Here is a 15,937-nt window from a genome sequence, read left to right as displayed (position 1 = left end):
GGGTTGTGTCCTGTTAGGAACCAGGCCACACAGCTGGAGATGAGCTATGGGCAAGCAAAACTGTGTGCACGGGATCTAGGTTGCATGCTCCTAACCGCCCCCCCCCCCCGCAGTCTGTGGAAAAATTGTCTTCAATGAAAGTGGTCCCTGGTGTCAAAAAGGTTGGGAATTGCTGCCATAGGGTATGAAATAAGGATAAAAACCCTTGGCATTAATAAAAACTCTTCAAAAGAAGAAAAAACAGGCACAGCTCCAGTGCTTACCATAACATCTTGGTCCATCCTTTCCCTGTTAAATCTGACTTCTTCTAGCTGAAGTTTAGTTTCTTCCAGAAACTTGCTCTTGTTTTCCATCTCTTGCCTGAGAGCCAGTTTTTCATGTTGAGCCTTGATAATATATTCTTCCTGTTCTTCCTTCAGTTTCATCAACTGCTTCAGTTTTTCCTCCTCCTCTGCCAGCAATCTAACAAAATTACACAGGATTTAATTCCTTCTCATTCTGTGAGTGATTTAGCATCAAAAGTTTGAATTAGTCCTATGATTCATAACCAGCCCATAACACTATGAAAGAAATTAGTAATTCTGCTCTGCAAAAGGAACAGATTGCCTCCTCTCTGGGAACTGTCACTTATGGCATCATAAAGTGAGGGAGAAGGAATTTGCTGAGAATTCTCATTATAAGGAATTCACATCTGCTTCTTCTCTTCTCTGGTCTTTCTCTGTATCATCTTGCACCATTTCTATTCTGCTTATTTCAAATGAGCAGTTTCTCTGTGGTGGTAGATACCCATGTTTACACCCTAGCATTTGAGAGATGCCCATGTTTTAGCACTCCTGAGGACCCACCTTTTCATTCAGGCTTTTCCTGTGAAAAGTAGCTTATTCTCATCTTATGTTTTTCTTACATATCTTTTACATTTAATGTTTTTTATTCATTACCATTTCATTTGCTAATATTTCAATGCTTTTCCTTCACTTTAATTATGTATATAACTATATATAATTATATGCTGCCTTTGAGATATTTCAAAGTAGGAATGTTGTAGAAATAGATTCAATACATAAATATTCAGAATTATGTCATTAAAATCATTTGTCTTTTCTTATTCGCCTTTCTTATTAACCCAGTTCCTCCCAGAAGTCAAATATATCAGTGCTTTTAGAACTATTCAGGAAAGCAAATCTAGGCATTCAGCAATGCTACCTGGCCTGTTCATATCTCACAGCCTCTTCGTCTTGACGAGCTTTAATCTCCTGCTGCAGGGCATCTTGGAGTCGTTGCTGCATGTCTTCCAGTTCTGCGATGCGCTTGCGCTGACGTTCCGCCTCTGCCTCCTTCAGAACCATCTCTGCTTGCATGGAAGCCCGAGCCTTGCAGGTGGGTAAAGTAAATGCAGTGAGGAACCAGACTATATCCCTGCTAATAGCAGGAGGCAGTTACTTAAATGCAACCTTGTCCTCAGCAATAGCTGGTAAAGTTGGTCACTGGTAAAGTCTCTGGTGTTATCTGGACACCAACAATTTTATTATTTTCCATATGTAGCCCCCCCATTAAACTTCCACATTAGATTATAACGATGGGTGGAGATGATGAGAAGGCAGATATAAGTCACTAATGATGATATGTATATAAAAAAATATAAACAAGTCATGGTTCCAAATATATCATTTGGTGCAAAACTTATTAAAATGTTATGACTTATCAAATTGTGCTATCAAGTCCGTGTTAAAGATTATGTTAGTTACATCTTCTGCAGGAATTGTTTTAGAACAGTTATACGACAACTTATTGAAATCAAAAAAACCATTAAAAACAGCAATTGATAAGATCATAAGAACGCTTAGGTGAGTAAGTAGGTTTCTAAAGCTGAATGTAAACAGCCCACAGTGGGGCACAACTTAAAATCTATTGGAAGTTTATTCTACAAGAGAATGGCCACCTATACTCGACAACTGATTCAATATTAGCATTCAGCAGAACAATTAGCAGGATTTCTTCTTACAGTGAAAAGGCCTAAGAAACCTACATGGAAATTAGGGATTCCTTAATATAATATTTTCATGATCTATTTAGGCCTAACAAACAGCAATACATCCTTGAAAATGATTGAGCAGCAAATCAGCTACTAGCGCACAATCTTCAGTTTTTGGCGCCCAGTAAGAGACTCTGCTGAGTCACAGATTTCTATTATAGCTGCAACCTCTTTAAAGCCACAAGGCAAACCCACATATATTGCCCTTTGCAGTAACTGAATTTGGAACTGAATTTCTTGTGGCAGAGTTATCTTTGTCCAAGAGAATCTGTAATAGTAAGACCAATCAAAGCTGATGGAGGATGCTCTTATTCACTGAGGTTCCTGGAACCTCCAGTGTTAAAGCTGAATCTATATGTCTAGTTGTGCAAAACAGGTAAATCACTCAATCCTAGAACAAAGAACCTTAATTAATTGTTAGATTTATAACACGCTTTTCCTCTGGAAGATCAACAGAGCTTATATTGCATTATTTCCTCCGTTTTTTTGTTTCCCAAAACCAGAAATCCTGTGTGGTAGGTTGAATGAGAGCAAGTGACTTCTTAGTCCCACATTTAGACCACTAGACTATGCTGGCATTTAAGATTTTTGCATTACCTTTTTTGGCAGACAGAGGTCACTGTTATCCTAAATTGGATGGCATGAGTCTTCTCCAAATGCAACATTCTTTTCTGCTACTGTTCATCTCATACACAGGCAGAGTACTACCTGATGTACTAAAAATTAGAGCTTTGTCTGCATTAAAAATGTCAAGAGTATGCCACAAATAACAGGGAGTAGAAATCTCACGGCAGGTCCATATTTATAGTGAACTTATTCATGACGGAAAGCAGTTTATCTTGTTATTAAGAAACTTGTTACAACCTGTACAGTATAACCCATAAATATTTAGTCTGCTTCCTTAGGCCTATATAAGAAACTGACTGAGGTTGTACATCCTCCTTCACCACATTCTGTATGGTCATACAACATATTTGCCCATTACTTCCCCCCCCGTTTACTCTTGATCTGTTAGCCTGCCCTTAGCTATTTAGGGATATCATAAGAAAACCACGCTTAGAGTTATTAGGCAATGAAATGATGATGCTCAACTTTAGTTAAGTGAGGCAAACTTGCATTACTTTCTGCATTTCAAATAGATGGATTCTACCTGAACCAGAAAGTTTACTCTAAATGCCCCAAAAACTTGTTTTACATGAAAAGAAGCCAAGGAACTGAGCAAACCATTCAAAAATGCCATCATATTTGAATCATTTCTATTGCATTGATTGATATAATATCTTTAACAGGCTCTGGCTCTCCCAGGGCCTGCTTTGAGCGTGCATACCTGTTCTGCTTCCTGAAGCTGAATTTCCAACATCTTCTGCATCTCCTCGTGTTGCTGCTGACGCCGTTGCTCTTCTTCGTGGAGTAAAAGTTCTGCTTGCTTCTGAGCCTCTTTGAGCAGCTCCAGTTCCTGCAGCTTGCGCTCCTTTTCTTCCTGCAACTGCTTCAGGCGTTGCATCTCCTCTTCCTTGGCAGCCTTCTTTCGCTCTCGCTGCTCCCGCTGCTCCCTCCTCTTCTGCTTTAAGTCCTTGTGCAGAGACTTCTTACCTTCTGCTTGGAGACGGATGGCCATCTGGATGGCTGCCGAAGGAACCAGAAGCGTCCAGTAGGGCCCCAACCCTTTGCTCTCTTAGTCAGAGAACTCAAGGAGCACCTTTTGCCTCAGGATATAAAATCAGTCAACCACAAGTGTTAGATCAATATGCTGCAATTTGCCAAAACAGATTCCAGAGCAGCAAAAGTGGCAGCTGTGAATAGACAAGCTTACACAACTCAGTGTAGTTTGGGAAACATTTCTTTTCTTTTAGTTTGCATTAATTTTTTATTGTTGTAACTGTTTTCAATAGAATTGCTGTAATTTTGTTTAAATGATTTTGCCATTCTACTGTGGAACAGTCTTCCCAAGGAAACTTTATTGCAAATTGAGGCAAAAAAAAAAAAAAAAAAAAAACCAACCCTACTTCATACTTGTTTAATTTGGGGTCTCCACAGGGATCTCTATAAAGATCACCAAAAGAACATGGTTAAAAGAACCTGCATTCAAATCCAAAACTAGTTCCAACACTGACATTAACTCTAAAGCGCAGATGCTTTTAACCTTTGGTAAGAATACTAGCAATCTGATTTAGTTCAGTAATGCTCTACAAGAAGATGGCCAGTCCATAAAGAAATTTGCCTAAAAAATGACAAACTTGCTATTAAGCAGTCCAACTTCTTCCTCTCAGATCCTCTCAAGAGAAAACCGTAATGCAGCAATGCAAAGCACTATGAGAATACTCACCCAGTGTCCACTCCTGCCTTTGCTTGGTATCTGAGGCACTCATTTCATAGGTTCGTGAAGATGTTTTCACACAGAACATGCAACGTTTCCCGTCTTTATCAGGCAAAATCTTTGAATCAGAAAAGAAGAGAAATTTAAAACTTAGCTATAATCTCAGGTGAAACAGTGGAGACTTCATTATTAATAAGCACAAAATCTGTTGCTTCCAACCTAGTTGAAGATGGCCCCCTTTCCTATGTCATCTCCCAAGTTAGGAACCACCACATTCCTATTACAATTTTATAGACAGGCTACATAAATAGCTTTTTTTAGCTCATTGAGACAACTTTAAGCATATTAATATAACTATATTAATTTCCCAATGATTGAAGTGATATTCTTACCTATCACAGGAGTAGAATAATTGGGAAAACCTTACAAAACCTTACAAGTCAAATTCCTTTTTGAATCCTCTTTTTTTTTCTAATGGAAAATTTGCCCCTCACTTCTCCATCTTTATATAAATAGACCCAAATCCATATTCAAATCCTAATTCTTTTCAATCTCTTAATTCTAGCCAGAATATGCGAAAGACATGACAAAGACAATAATAATGCTGATAAGCAAATAATTTCTTCAGAACTGAGAGTTATGCAGAAATGCAAATAGTTTTAAGAATTTGGGGCACGGGGGATAGCCAAATTGGTTGGATACATTGGACAAACCCAGCATTGGACAAACCCATGGCCAATTGGAATACATTTACATACTCTGTAAATTTTGATGTAATTGATAATCTAGATCACCTTAAAGGTTCTGAAGAGCTAAACCAAACTGAAGGAAAAAAAAATACCACCAAGCTGCATGAGAATTTGGGCTTGAGTCATTACTAGTACCTCTGCTGATCGGAAAAGGGAGTCACTACTTATTTTTTCCTTTCAGTAAAAGCAATTTCTATTTGGAGTAGAGTGGAAGAAAGTTTGTGCTGTTTAGGGAACAACATGTTTTCTATTTTTTAAACTCTTGAAAAGATAAATCTTGTACTTGTTAGAAATGTAAAACTAGTGGAAATTTACATTTTGGCTTTTACATATTGTATTGTCTTCAAGATCTGAGAATACCTGGAGAGCATCACATTTTTAAACCTGGCTTAAAGCTGGAAGAAAAAGCACCACTCCTCAGGAACCAATTATTTACTGGCATCAGGCTAACATACATTACTAATCTCTTAATAAAACAACATACTAGTCACCATTTCATAAAAGGCCAACATGCTCTTTTTGCAACAAAAAATATCCAATTACCTCCACACATGAATTTCTGTCCAAACAAATGCTCCCTTTCTTTTCTTTACGTTCTTCACTCACATAATATGAGAGATCACTGGGCTTCAGAGTAAACCATCGCTCACACCAGTTCCTTCTTAGGTGGCCTTTCTTCCACAGATAGCCCTATAGTGGGAATGAAGAGGAAAAGCAGACACATCATAATGAAAGATTTATACAAAAGCTCTTTACAAAAGACCATTTAACCCCCGAAAAAATATGTTACAAAAAGAGGCCAAATCACATTCAGGCCACATCTACAGTATGGGCTGGCTGCGAACTATGCAATTTGACCCATTACCAAGCAACTATGTGGATACTATGCATCACATGTCAATGCAGGGCTTCTTAAGTAGTGCTTGTCCTATTCCACTGAGAAGCAAAATCCTTTAGTGGCAAATTGGATTGCAAAGAATTGAGCTGGTACCACATTTGAATGTTCCTCTTTGTTAACCATTCTACATGAATAGAAAATCAACACAGTTGGCTGAAAGGTAAAACCAACCCCCACCTACTCACCTAGATTAATTTCCTTATGTTCTAACTTTTTATATAGAGGGCTATCCAGAACAGAGATCCACCACTTGTAGCCCAAATTGTTACAGTCTGTTCCACCATTTTATTTTTCTGTACAAGTAAGAACAGCCTATTTAACTATATTTCAGATATTTCAGCATACTGTATGATGGAATAGAACAACAAACCATCTAGGCAATCAATACCTTATAATAGTTCTGAAGTGATAAATTAAAGTGGAGAAAAAGAAACTATCACCACCTTGCATGAGATTTTGTGCTGCAGTCTTTGTTGCTTCTGTATGTGCCATAGACTGATTCTCCTGCACCCTGGTTTGCTCCTACTCATATGATTTGTGGCTGTCAGGAATGCTGACTCGCTTTCCTTCCTCTTTGTGCAGAGATGCTGGCAGCAAGGTAGAGGGTTGGTGATCTCAATCATCCCCAAATTAAAATCCTCAAATCAAAACTCAAAATCCACACCCTTTCATTTCAAGATGTCTTAAACCATTGGGGATGGTCTTAGGGTTCAGTTACATGCACCAGATAAGCATTTTTGAGAACACGAGCAGGAACAAATGCAAAGCAGAACCCAGCTATGAACAAACTTTATTTCCTGATTGTGAGCCAAACAGGAACAGATAACAGTGGTGTATCATGCCATTTAGCTACAGGCACAATGGGGGAAGTGTATATATGGCTAATTGAACAGTCAGAGTGATGCAATAACAGTCACAAAGGAAGAGTGTGAGCTTGCAAGCCAGCTCTGCCCTTCTCTTGTGATTTTTTTTCCCTGCTGATAAGATGTAGGAGACTGCACATAATCAAGGCAGATTCACTGGTCTCTAACCAAGTAGGAATTTTCACTTTTTTTTTTACAGGTAATTCTCAACTTACAACCACAACTGAGCCCCCAGATTTCTGTTGCTAAGGGACACCTTTGTTAAGTGAGTTTTGCCCCCATTTTACGTCCTTCCTTGCCACAGTTGTTCAATGAATCCCTGTGATTTTTAAGTTAGTTACACAGTTGTTAAGTGAATCTGGATTCCTCACTGATTTTGCTTTTCAGAAGGTCACAAAAGGGGATCACATGAACCCGGGACACAGCAAACATCATAAATCTGAGTCAACTGCCCAGTGTCTTAATGTTGATCATGTGATCATGAGGATGCTGCAACAGTCATAAATGTGAAAAACAGTCATAAATCACTTTTTTCAGTGCCGTTGTAACTTGTGCATTAAACGAACTGTTGTAAGTCAAGGACTATCTGCACTTGCCAATATTTTTCTCCTCTCATTACTGTCATAAATTAGATAATATTTTCCATCTAATTAATCCAATTGATATTGTTATTCGATGGATAACCAGAATGCCCAGCAAATGTTCTCCTTGACAAGACAGTAAGGATTTTCCTAAAGAGAAAAGATCTGCCACAGATCATAAGTTTTCATAATCCCAGCCAGACACTTAACAGAAGCACATGGACATGAGATAGTTTGGTGTCTCATTTTAAATCTCATAACATAGGAAATAAAGTAGCCATAATTGATTCAGTGCCTTCAGTGGCCTTACTCTTAAATTTTTACCTGTTTTTTTAATCTATTTTTGTAAAAGCCATTTGTTCAGTTTTTCTAATTGAGAGATAATTCTTTACCTGTTTGAGCACATCTCCAATGATCTCTTGGTAAACCTCTTCAATGGCCATGCTAATGGCCTCACGCTCAAGTCCACGTAGTAATCGGCCAGAGTTCACCAAATCAAGAAATTGCCAGACTGTTAAACCATTCTGTTGCTGGGTCTCTTGGGAAAGATAGTCATCTAATTCCCCACTATTAAGCTCAATGCTCATAGCTGTACATATCTTCTTCAAGAGGTATTCCACCTGAAAAAAATGAGCAACATCAGGGTAAACCAACAGCCAAACATCCTACCTTTGGAACACCTCTACATTCATGTAGACTTTCTCTTTCTAAAATAACATGGGACATGGGCAGGCTAAAATGGTATAGCGATTAAGGTGTTGAACTGGCAAGAGGGAAATTAGGTTCAAAACCACTCTCAGATACTTCACCGGGTGTCAAGCCCAAAGTAACAGTATTATCAGCACATATGGTAACCAAGAAAGGAGGATATACAAAGAATCTTTTTAGTGGCATAAAATCAAGAAAATGGGTTAAGTTACAGAGGGTTGAAAATTAGATATGTATACCAGCCTACATTTAGAATTTGAATTAGAATTCTTTATTGGCTATGTGATTGGAGACAAATTCACACACAAGGAATTTGTCTCCAAAGCATAAACTCTCATTGTATATACGAGCAACAAGTGATAAATCATGATCATAATCATCACAAAATACATACATCATAAATCATAAGATACAACACTCAGTGATAATTATAGGATACTAAATAAACAATCAACATAAATCATACTACAATACTAAATAAAACAATTAATATAAATTGTAAGATACAAGCAACAAAGTTATAGTCAAAAGAAATAGGTAATAGGAAAGATGAGAAGGATAATAGTAATATAGCCCTACCAGGTAGTTTGACAGTGTTGTGGGAATTAGTTGTTTAGCAGAGTGATGGCATGGGGGATTAGAGATTGTAATTGGAATATTCTTTATTGGCCAAGTGTGATTGGACATACAAGGAACTTGCCTCACTTAATAGATAGCCCTCACTTAACATTCATTCAGCAACTATTCAAATATATGACTGAACATTCAACAAGGGCTGAACAAATGGCACTTACACCTGGTCCTGGAAGTTACAACTGTTACAGCAGTCCTGTTATATATAACATGATCAAAATTTTGGTAAATGGCAGCATGCTTGCATTTACAACCATAGGTGCATTTCAACTCTTCTCACCTGTCTATTTCCCCTCCCCCACTCCATCTCTGCCTCTTTGGCTGCCCTGCACTTTGCCAACCATGTTGCCTTGTGCTCCACCACCTCTCCCACCCTGCTTCCCCACCACTCTACACATGGCTTCAAGTAGCCTTTGCATGGTCAGCAGCTGCCTCATGAAGGGCCAGGCTGGGTGCACTTCACCAGCAGGGGGAGGAAGAAAACGATGAAGATCAGCTATGAGTGGCAGAGCTGGTGGACAGCAGAGGAAATGGAGTGTAGGGTGGCCAAAAGGACAGAGATGGGGGGGAGATAGGTGAATGGTGGGAACTGAAGAGGAGGTGAGCATGGCAGGGCAGGAAAACTGTGAGGTCCTGACCTAACAACTGCAACTGGGACTACAGCAACTACAGAAACTGCGGTTGCTAAGCAGCACAATATTTCACCTAATCACTACATTGCTTAGTGATAGAAATTTCAGTCCCATTTAGGGAGGATAAGTGAAGACTTCTTGTACATTAAGGCAGGGTAAGCTATCCAATCCTCTTTCTCATAGATCCACTAATAATAGATGGACAAGAGCTTCAGCTAAAAGATATGGCTAAAAATGTCCATCTGACCTTAGCCTTGCTTTGAAAATCAACTTTTTCTCTCATAGACCTCAAAAATTCTGCCATAGCCAATTTACCTCACAAAGTTCTTGTTGTATGGAAGAATGGGAGGAGTACTAGGTATACAGAAACAGAGTTTCTTCTCTGCTTAAGCTTATTTCTAACACACTATATTACTTCAGAAAAACAACCTATTTCCTTACCCATATTATTTTCCAATGGACCTATATTTATTTTCCACTGTAAGCCTCCTATTCAACATCTAGCTATCTTTGCTTTCATCTCCTAGTTAGACTACCAGAATTTTCTATATACAGTGGAAGAAAGCTTATTCCAAAACTAGTTCTTCAGAATGTACTTCCTAGACAACTGAGACTGGGAGCTATGATCGTGTCACAAGTATACTATGCCATCAACAATGGATCCATTTCTGGTCTGAACATCAAATGCTGGTTATTACTTTAAAGCTTTTCACATCGTAGATCCAAGTTAGCCAAAGTGCATGTCTGTGTTTCTATCCATGCATTCAGACATGCTGGGTATCTTATAAATAAGCCATTGTTTGAATGAAGAAAAGAAACCCTAGTCTTTTCAGTGGCTGCCCCCAATTCATGAAACATTTTTTTCTAGGATACTGGGTGCAGAAGTCAATGAGTGTGATCATATCATGATACATGTTTTGAAGGAACTATAACGATAACTACATAACATACAAATAATGTGTATATATGATGCTTTTGTGTAGCTCACCTTTAAGAAGTGCCTATCTGTACACTATTATTCAAACTTTGGGCACTTTAAATGCTCTCAAACAGTTCTCCAGTGGAGTCTTGCTGTCACTGGTGAGCTAAAGATGCTCCGCAAAACTAAGCTAATGGCAAAGATGAGAGAACTGGTGAGTAGACCAGTTCTTTGGAACTTCCCCAGGTAAGGAGAAGATAGGAGATTACCCACATGTGGTCTGGGCTGTTACTGCTTGTAAAGACACTGCAGGGCAGCAATCTTCCATGGATTTGAGCAATGAGAGACAATAGGATTAGCCATCTTGTTTACAACAGCAGCAGAGCCTTTTAAAACACACTAAATTTGCAATGCTCACTTTTCAAACAGTTCTGCAGCTGTCCATTGTCATCTTTCCATTTGGAAAAACAAAATTTGGCAGAGCTTTTGGATACTTGCTATTCGGTTAGCTGTGTTTTTTATACTGTGTTTCCAATCTCCAGTGAACTCCTTATTAAAGGGGAAGGTGGCTTGAAGTTTCACAAATCCCACTCTTAGTAACTGTGAATTGTGTGTGTTTGGTATCTCCCCTTCTCCCCCCACAACCCACCACAAGTATCTATTCTGCAACTGCTCACATTTGGTTTGACTTTTAGAAATGGACAAAAAACGTAGACATGTTGTAGAAATATGTGGGTGGGGTGGGGAGGGGAAGCTACCAATCTAAAATAGATGCTGTTGCTTCAGGTATCTTGGAGTATATATCTTGGAGAAGGCACAGACTGAATGACATATTTTGGTTGCTGAAAGGAGAGCCCTGATAGGCTTGGTCAACTTCAGAATAGTCTTCAGGGAATGAGAAATGGAAGCAGTAATATGCGAAAGTGCCTTAAAGTTCTGGCTTTTTTGCCACCTGTTATTAATCCTACCCACTGATTTAGAAATGTCACATGCACACTGGAAGCCAGTGCTAACAGCTAAAAAGCTATAAAAATCCAAATCCTGCTCTTGTGGCCTTAAGAGTTTACTCAAGCACTAAGGAAGTCATGTGATTACTTCTCTTTTCCTTCTTTGAAGTGGCAGGTGCAGCCTACAACAGCAGACTACACAGATTGCACAAAGCTCCCTTTACTTTTGCCTGGGCTTCTTTTCCAGGCCAGCCTATCATTGGGAGACAGTGATACAAAGGAAACAGCATACAAAGGCACCACAGAGCTACATTCTTTACAATTTTCTCCCTTTCCAAATAGTACTGTACTGCTTGGACTTTAACGTCTTGCCTTATCCAGTAGATCAGTATTGTCAATTTCAACAACTTTAAGATGTATGGACTTCAACTCCCAGAACTGCCTAGCTAGCATGCTGGCTGGAGAATTCTGGGAGTTGAATCCATACATCTTAAGTTGCAGAGGTTGAGAAACACTGATAGAACCATTTTACAAATATATACAGTATAAAAACTGAATCACAGCACTGAAAGAAACCATAGAGACTCTTTGCTCAGTGCAAGACCCATCACAGCATCTCTGACAGATGACCAGGCTATGTTTAAAGGTCTCTAGTGAAGCACAATTCACCACTTCATGAGGCAGTCTGTTCCACTGGCTAACAATTCATACAGACAGGAAATTAGAAATTCTTTCTAATGTCTAATAACTTGTAATTTAAAGCACTGGTTCTGGATCCAACTTCCAGGCAACACAATATAAATCCAATTCCTCTTTAGTGTGATAATATTTAAGATATTCGAAGAATGCCACAGTTTTACCTTTCCTTTTTGTAGGTTACTTATTCCTAGTCCCTTTAACTCAGTGGTTCTCAACCTTTTTAATGCCGCGACCCCCAACCTGTCGTAAGTCGAGGACTACTCAACCGGTCGTAAGTCGAGGACTACTTAACTGGTGCAGCACCGTTTGCAGAATGGGACTTTTGGCGGGCTCAGCAGGGCAGAGACAGCCTGGACAATTCCTATTGGCTTTTGAAAGCCAATAGAATTAGACTCTATTCAAGAGAGTCTATTCTATTGGCTGTCAAAAGCCAATAGAATAAAAGGGAGTAGCACAGCTAAGGAAAAGGGGGGGGGGAAATGGCGGACTGCGTTGTTTGGCGACCCCCGTGAAATGGTCGTTCGACCCCAAATGGGGTCCCGACCCACAGGTTGAGAACCACTGCTTTAACTATTCTTCATAGTGTTTGCTTTCCAGACTCTTTATCATCATGATGGACTTCCTTTAAGTATGTCACTGTCCTTTCTGGACTATGTACCTACAATTGAACACAATGGGCAGTTTCTTCCCCTCCCCTTCTCTTAAAGAAAGACTTTGGCCTCTCCAATCTTGACATGCTAAGCTCATTTCTGCACACTTTTTTGTAGATCATTTTTTGTTAGTTTTTTTATTATAATAGTAAAATACAAAACTAAATTTAATGAAAGAACAGGAAATAGAAATAGAAAATAGAGAGGAGTAAAAAGTGCACAGAAAAAGGAAAGTAAAAAAAAGGACATAGGACATAGTCTATCCATAGAAAGAGAAATACTAAAATTGTTGATATTTTCTGATTCCATCCTTCAAAATTCTGCTTCAGTTTTTTTATTGTCAGAAGCATCTTGCAGGCCTATATATATTTCCTCTGTCTAAAATCTTTAGTCCCCACTTATACCCAATTTTTGAAATAATGAAATTATCTATACTGTATCTTATAAAAAACAAAACAGGATCTATACCCCACAAGAAGTTTATAATTAATTCCAAAATCATATTGTAAAAGTTTCAATATTTCCACTTCCATTTTATCCAGACTCTATTTAAAACTTTCTCAGATCAAAAACCTATTTAACTTTTTGCTAAATTTTCAGATTCTTTAAACTTCTTAAAATTATTTTTTTCTTTTATTTAGGATTAAAGATAGACTCACCCAGAATTTAAACTTGTCATTCTAAAAGTCTCTAATAGCTTAGAAGTAGTTTATGAACAATTTCTGAAAATGATTAGAAAGTGAGTTTTGCAAACTACTATTAGTATCCTTTAAAAGATTCTGCCACAGTACTTGCAAGCAGATGGCTAATCCTGTCATCTGCCAGCTTTCAAACCCACTGAAAACTATCCTGTTTCTTTGTAAGCATCAGCTATCTGGAACACATGTGGGTAATCTCCTGTCCTCTCCTTACCCAGAGAAGTTGCAAGGACCTGATCTACTCACCAGTTCCTTGGGTCTTTGCCATGGATATCATATTCAGTTCAACATACCTTCCCCACAATTATGGTAACTGCACACTTGATAATTCTAATCACGTGTCTCACACAGTGAGCACTAACACATCTGAGGTGTGTGAGTGCAAAGCCTACTGCTCCCTGAAAAACTGCTAAACTATAATATGAAGACCTGTCCTATATCAACTAAGATGGTTTAATTAGCTCTTCTAAATTTATCAGGAGTTATATTTCATATTTATTTCAAATAGTCATACCCTGTCTTTTAGTAATATATATCCAAAAGATTACTTTCAATATAAACTTATAAACTCAAAAAGTCTCCATTACATGTCATCATCAACCCATTCTGCCAAACAGGCTTTGTGTTAGCAAATCAAATGGTTGAGCAAATTCTAACAACCCAACAGGATTTATCCTATTGGGTTCTTAGAATCAAAGAAGAAACCAGCATGGTTGCCCAAAGATCTCTCTGATAAACTGAAGACAAAAAGGACAAATACAAAAAATGGAAAGAGGGACACATAACTAAGGCAAAATATCAGCAGATAGCTCACAATTGCAAAGATGAAATCAGGAAAGATAAGGCTCAAAATGAACTAAGGCTTGTAACAAAAGTCAAAAATAACAAAAAAAATTCTAACAACATATAAATAATAACAAAAAAAAGTCAAAGACACAGTCGGTCCACTAAAGAAAGAAGATGGCAAGGAAGTAGCAGGTATTAGAGAGAAAGCAGAGCTGCTTAACTCATTATTTGCATCAGTCTTCACACAAAAAGAAACTACTAAAAACATAACTGTAAAAGACAGACTAGAAATAAAAATTAAAATAAAAAAGAAAATGGTAAGAGAACACCTGTCTGATCTTGACGAACATAAATCACTGGGACCTGACAGATTACATCCCAGAATTCCAAAGGAACTGGCAGATATTATCTCAGAATTATTGTATCATATCTTTCAAAAATCCTGGACTATTGGGGAATTGCCTGAGGATTGAAAAAGAGCCAATGTGGTTCCCACCTTCAAAAAAGGAAAAAACAAACAAACCCAGGAAACTACAGACCAATCAGCCTAACATCAATACCTCAAAAGATACTGGAAAAGATAATCAAAAAACAGAACTGCAAACATCTAGAAATAATAAAGTTATAACTAGAATCCAGCACAGGTTTGTTAAAAACAGATCATGCCAAACCAATCTTATTTCATTCTTTAACAAAGTGAAGTAAAATGCTGTGGACATAGCATACGTAGATTTCAGCAAGGCATTTGACAAAGTAGACTACAAAGTACTTCATGGTAAGCTAGAAAAATGTGGGATAGGCAGCATCACCACCAGATGGATTTATAGGTGGCTGACAATGGGCCATATTCAACAAAATGAAATTTAATGTGAGAAAAGAAAGATTTTACCCTTAGGCAGGAAAAACCAAAGGTGCAAATACAGATTAGGCCAGAGGTTGGTAACCTTAAACACTCAAAGAGCCACTTGGACCCATTTCCCAGAGAAAAGAAAACACTGGGAGCCGCAAAACTTGCGCATGCGCATGCACACACAAGGGGGGGATCTTGATTGAAGAATTTAATTAAAAAGAAATAGAGGCTGCTATGCATGAGCTCTCTCTCTCTCTCCCTCTCTTTGTCTCTCTCCCTCTCTGTCTCCCCCCCCCTCCCTCTCTCCGATCTTCTGCTCACCTGGCAAGATGGTTTCACGTTGTTCTTGGATAAGCTGACAAACATTCTTATAGGGCTGGCTCTCTCCTGCCCTTGGTGTGCCAGTCCTCTTCCCCCACTCAGTTTGTGTGTATGTGTGTGAGAGAGAGGGGGGGGGCTGCTGCTTCCTGGTTCCTGGTTCGATGCAGCAAAGGCAGGAGCTCTGCTCAATAAGCTTGTCAGCTTGTCTGAAAACAGCGTGAGACCACTCTCTTTTACACACACACACACACACACACAGAGAGAGAGAGAGAGAGAGAGAGAGAGAGAGAGAGAGAGAAGGGAAGCGCAAGTGCCTCTCTCTCTCTCTATCTCTGTCTCTCTCTGCAAATGGCGGAGGAGGCTGGGAGCCGCAGGAGAAGGCTCAAAGAGCCACATGCGGCTCCGGAGCCGTGGGTTGCTGACCTATGGATTAGGCGAAACCTGGCTCAAAAAGAGTAACTGTAAGAGGGACCTTGGAATCCTAGTGGAAGATCACTTAAATATGAGCCAGCAGTGTACGGCAGCAACAAAAAAAGCTAATACAGGTAATCCCCAAGTTACGCGAGTTCCCTTAGCGAATGTTCAAAGTTGCAATATAACATACATATACTTATACTGTGTCATATACTTATGACACAGTCCCAAGGTTATGAA

General features: G+C 38.8%; 1 protein-coding gene across 1 annotated transcript in view; it reads right to left on the bottom strand.

The window, feature by feature from the left end:
* DEF6 (DEF6 guanine nucleotide exchange factor) overlaps positions 1–15,937 on the bottom strand; it is a 49,728-nt gene that overhangs the window by 5,779 nt on the left and 28,012 nt on the right. The window contains exons 4-9 of the mRNA XM_039339541.1: positions 7,833–8,060; positions 5,642–5,788; positions 4,359–4,467; positions 3,360–3,658; positions 1,204–1,370; positions 264–462 (exon numbers count right to left, since the gene is read on the bottom strand). Of these exons, the coding sequence (XP_039195475.1) occupies positions 264–462; positions 1,204–1,370; positions 3,360–3,658; positions 4,359–4,467; positions 5,642–5,788; positions 7,833–8,060 (1,149 nt within the window). The remainder of the gene's footprint in view (positions 1–263; positions 463–1,203; positions 1,371–3,359; positions 3,659–4,358; positions 4,468–5,641; positions 5,789–7,832; positions 8,061–15,937) is intronic.

Source organism: Crotalus tigris, unplaced genomic scaffold (assembly GCF_016545835.1).
Source record: "Crotalus tigris isolate CLP2741 ecotype Arizona unplaced genomic scaffold, ASM1654583v1 scf7180000017550.10884619, whole genome shotgun sequence".
Lineage (NCBI taxonomy): Eukaryota > Metazoa > Chordata > Lepidosauria > Squamata > Viperidae > Crotalus > Crotalus tigris.
This window is presented reverse-complemented; position numbering and strand designations above follow the sequence as displayed.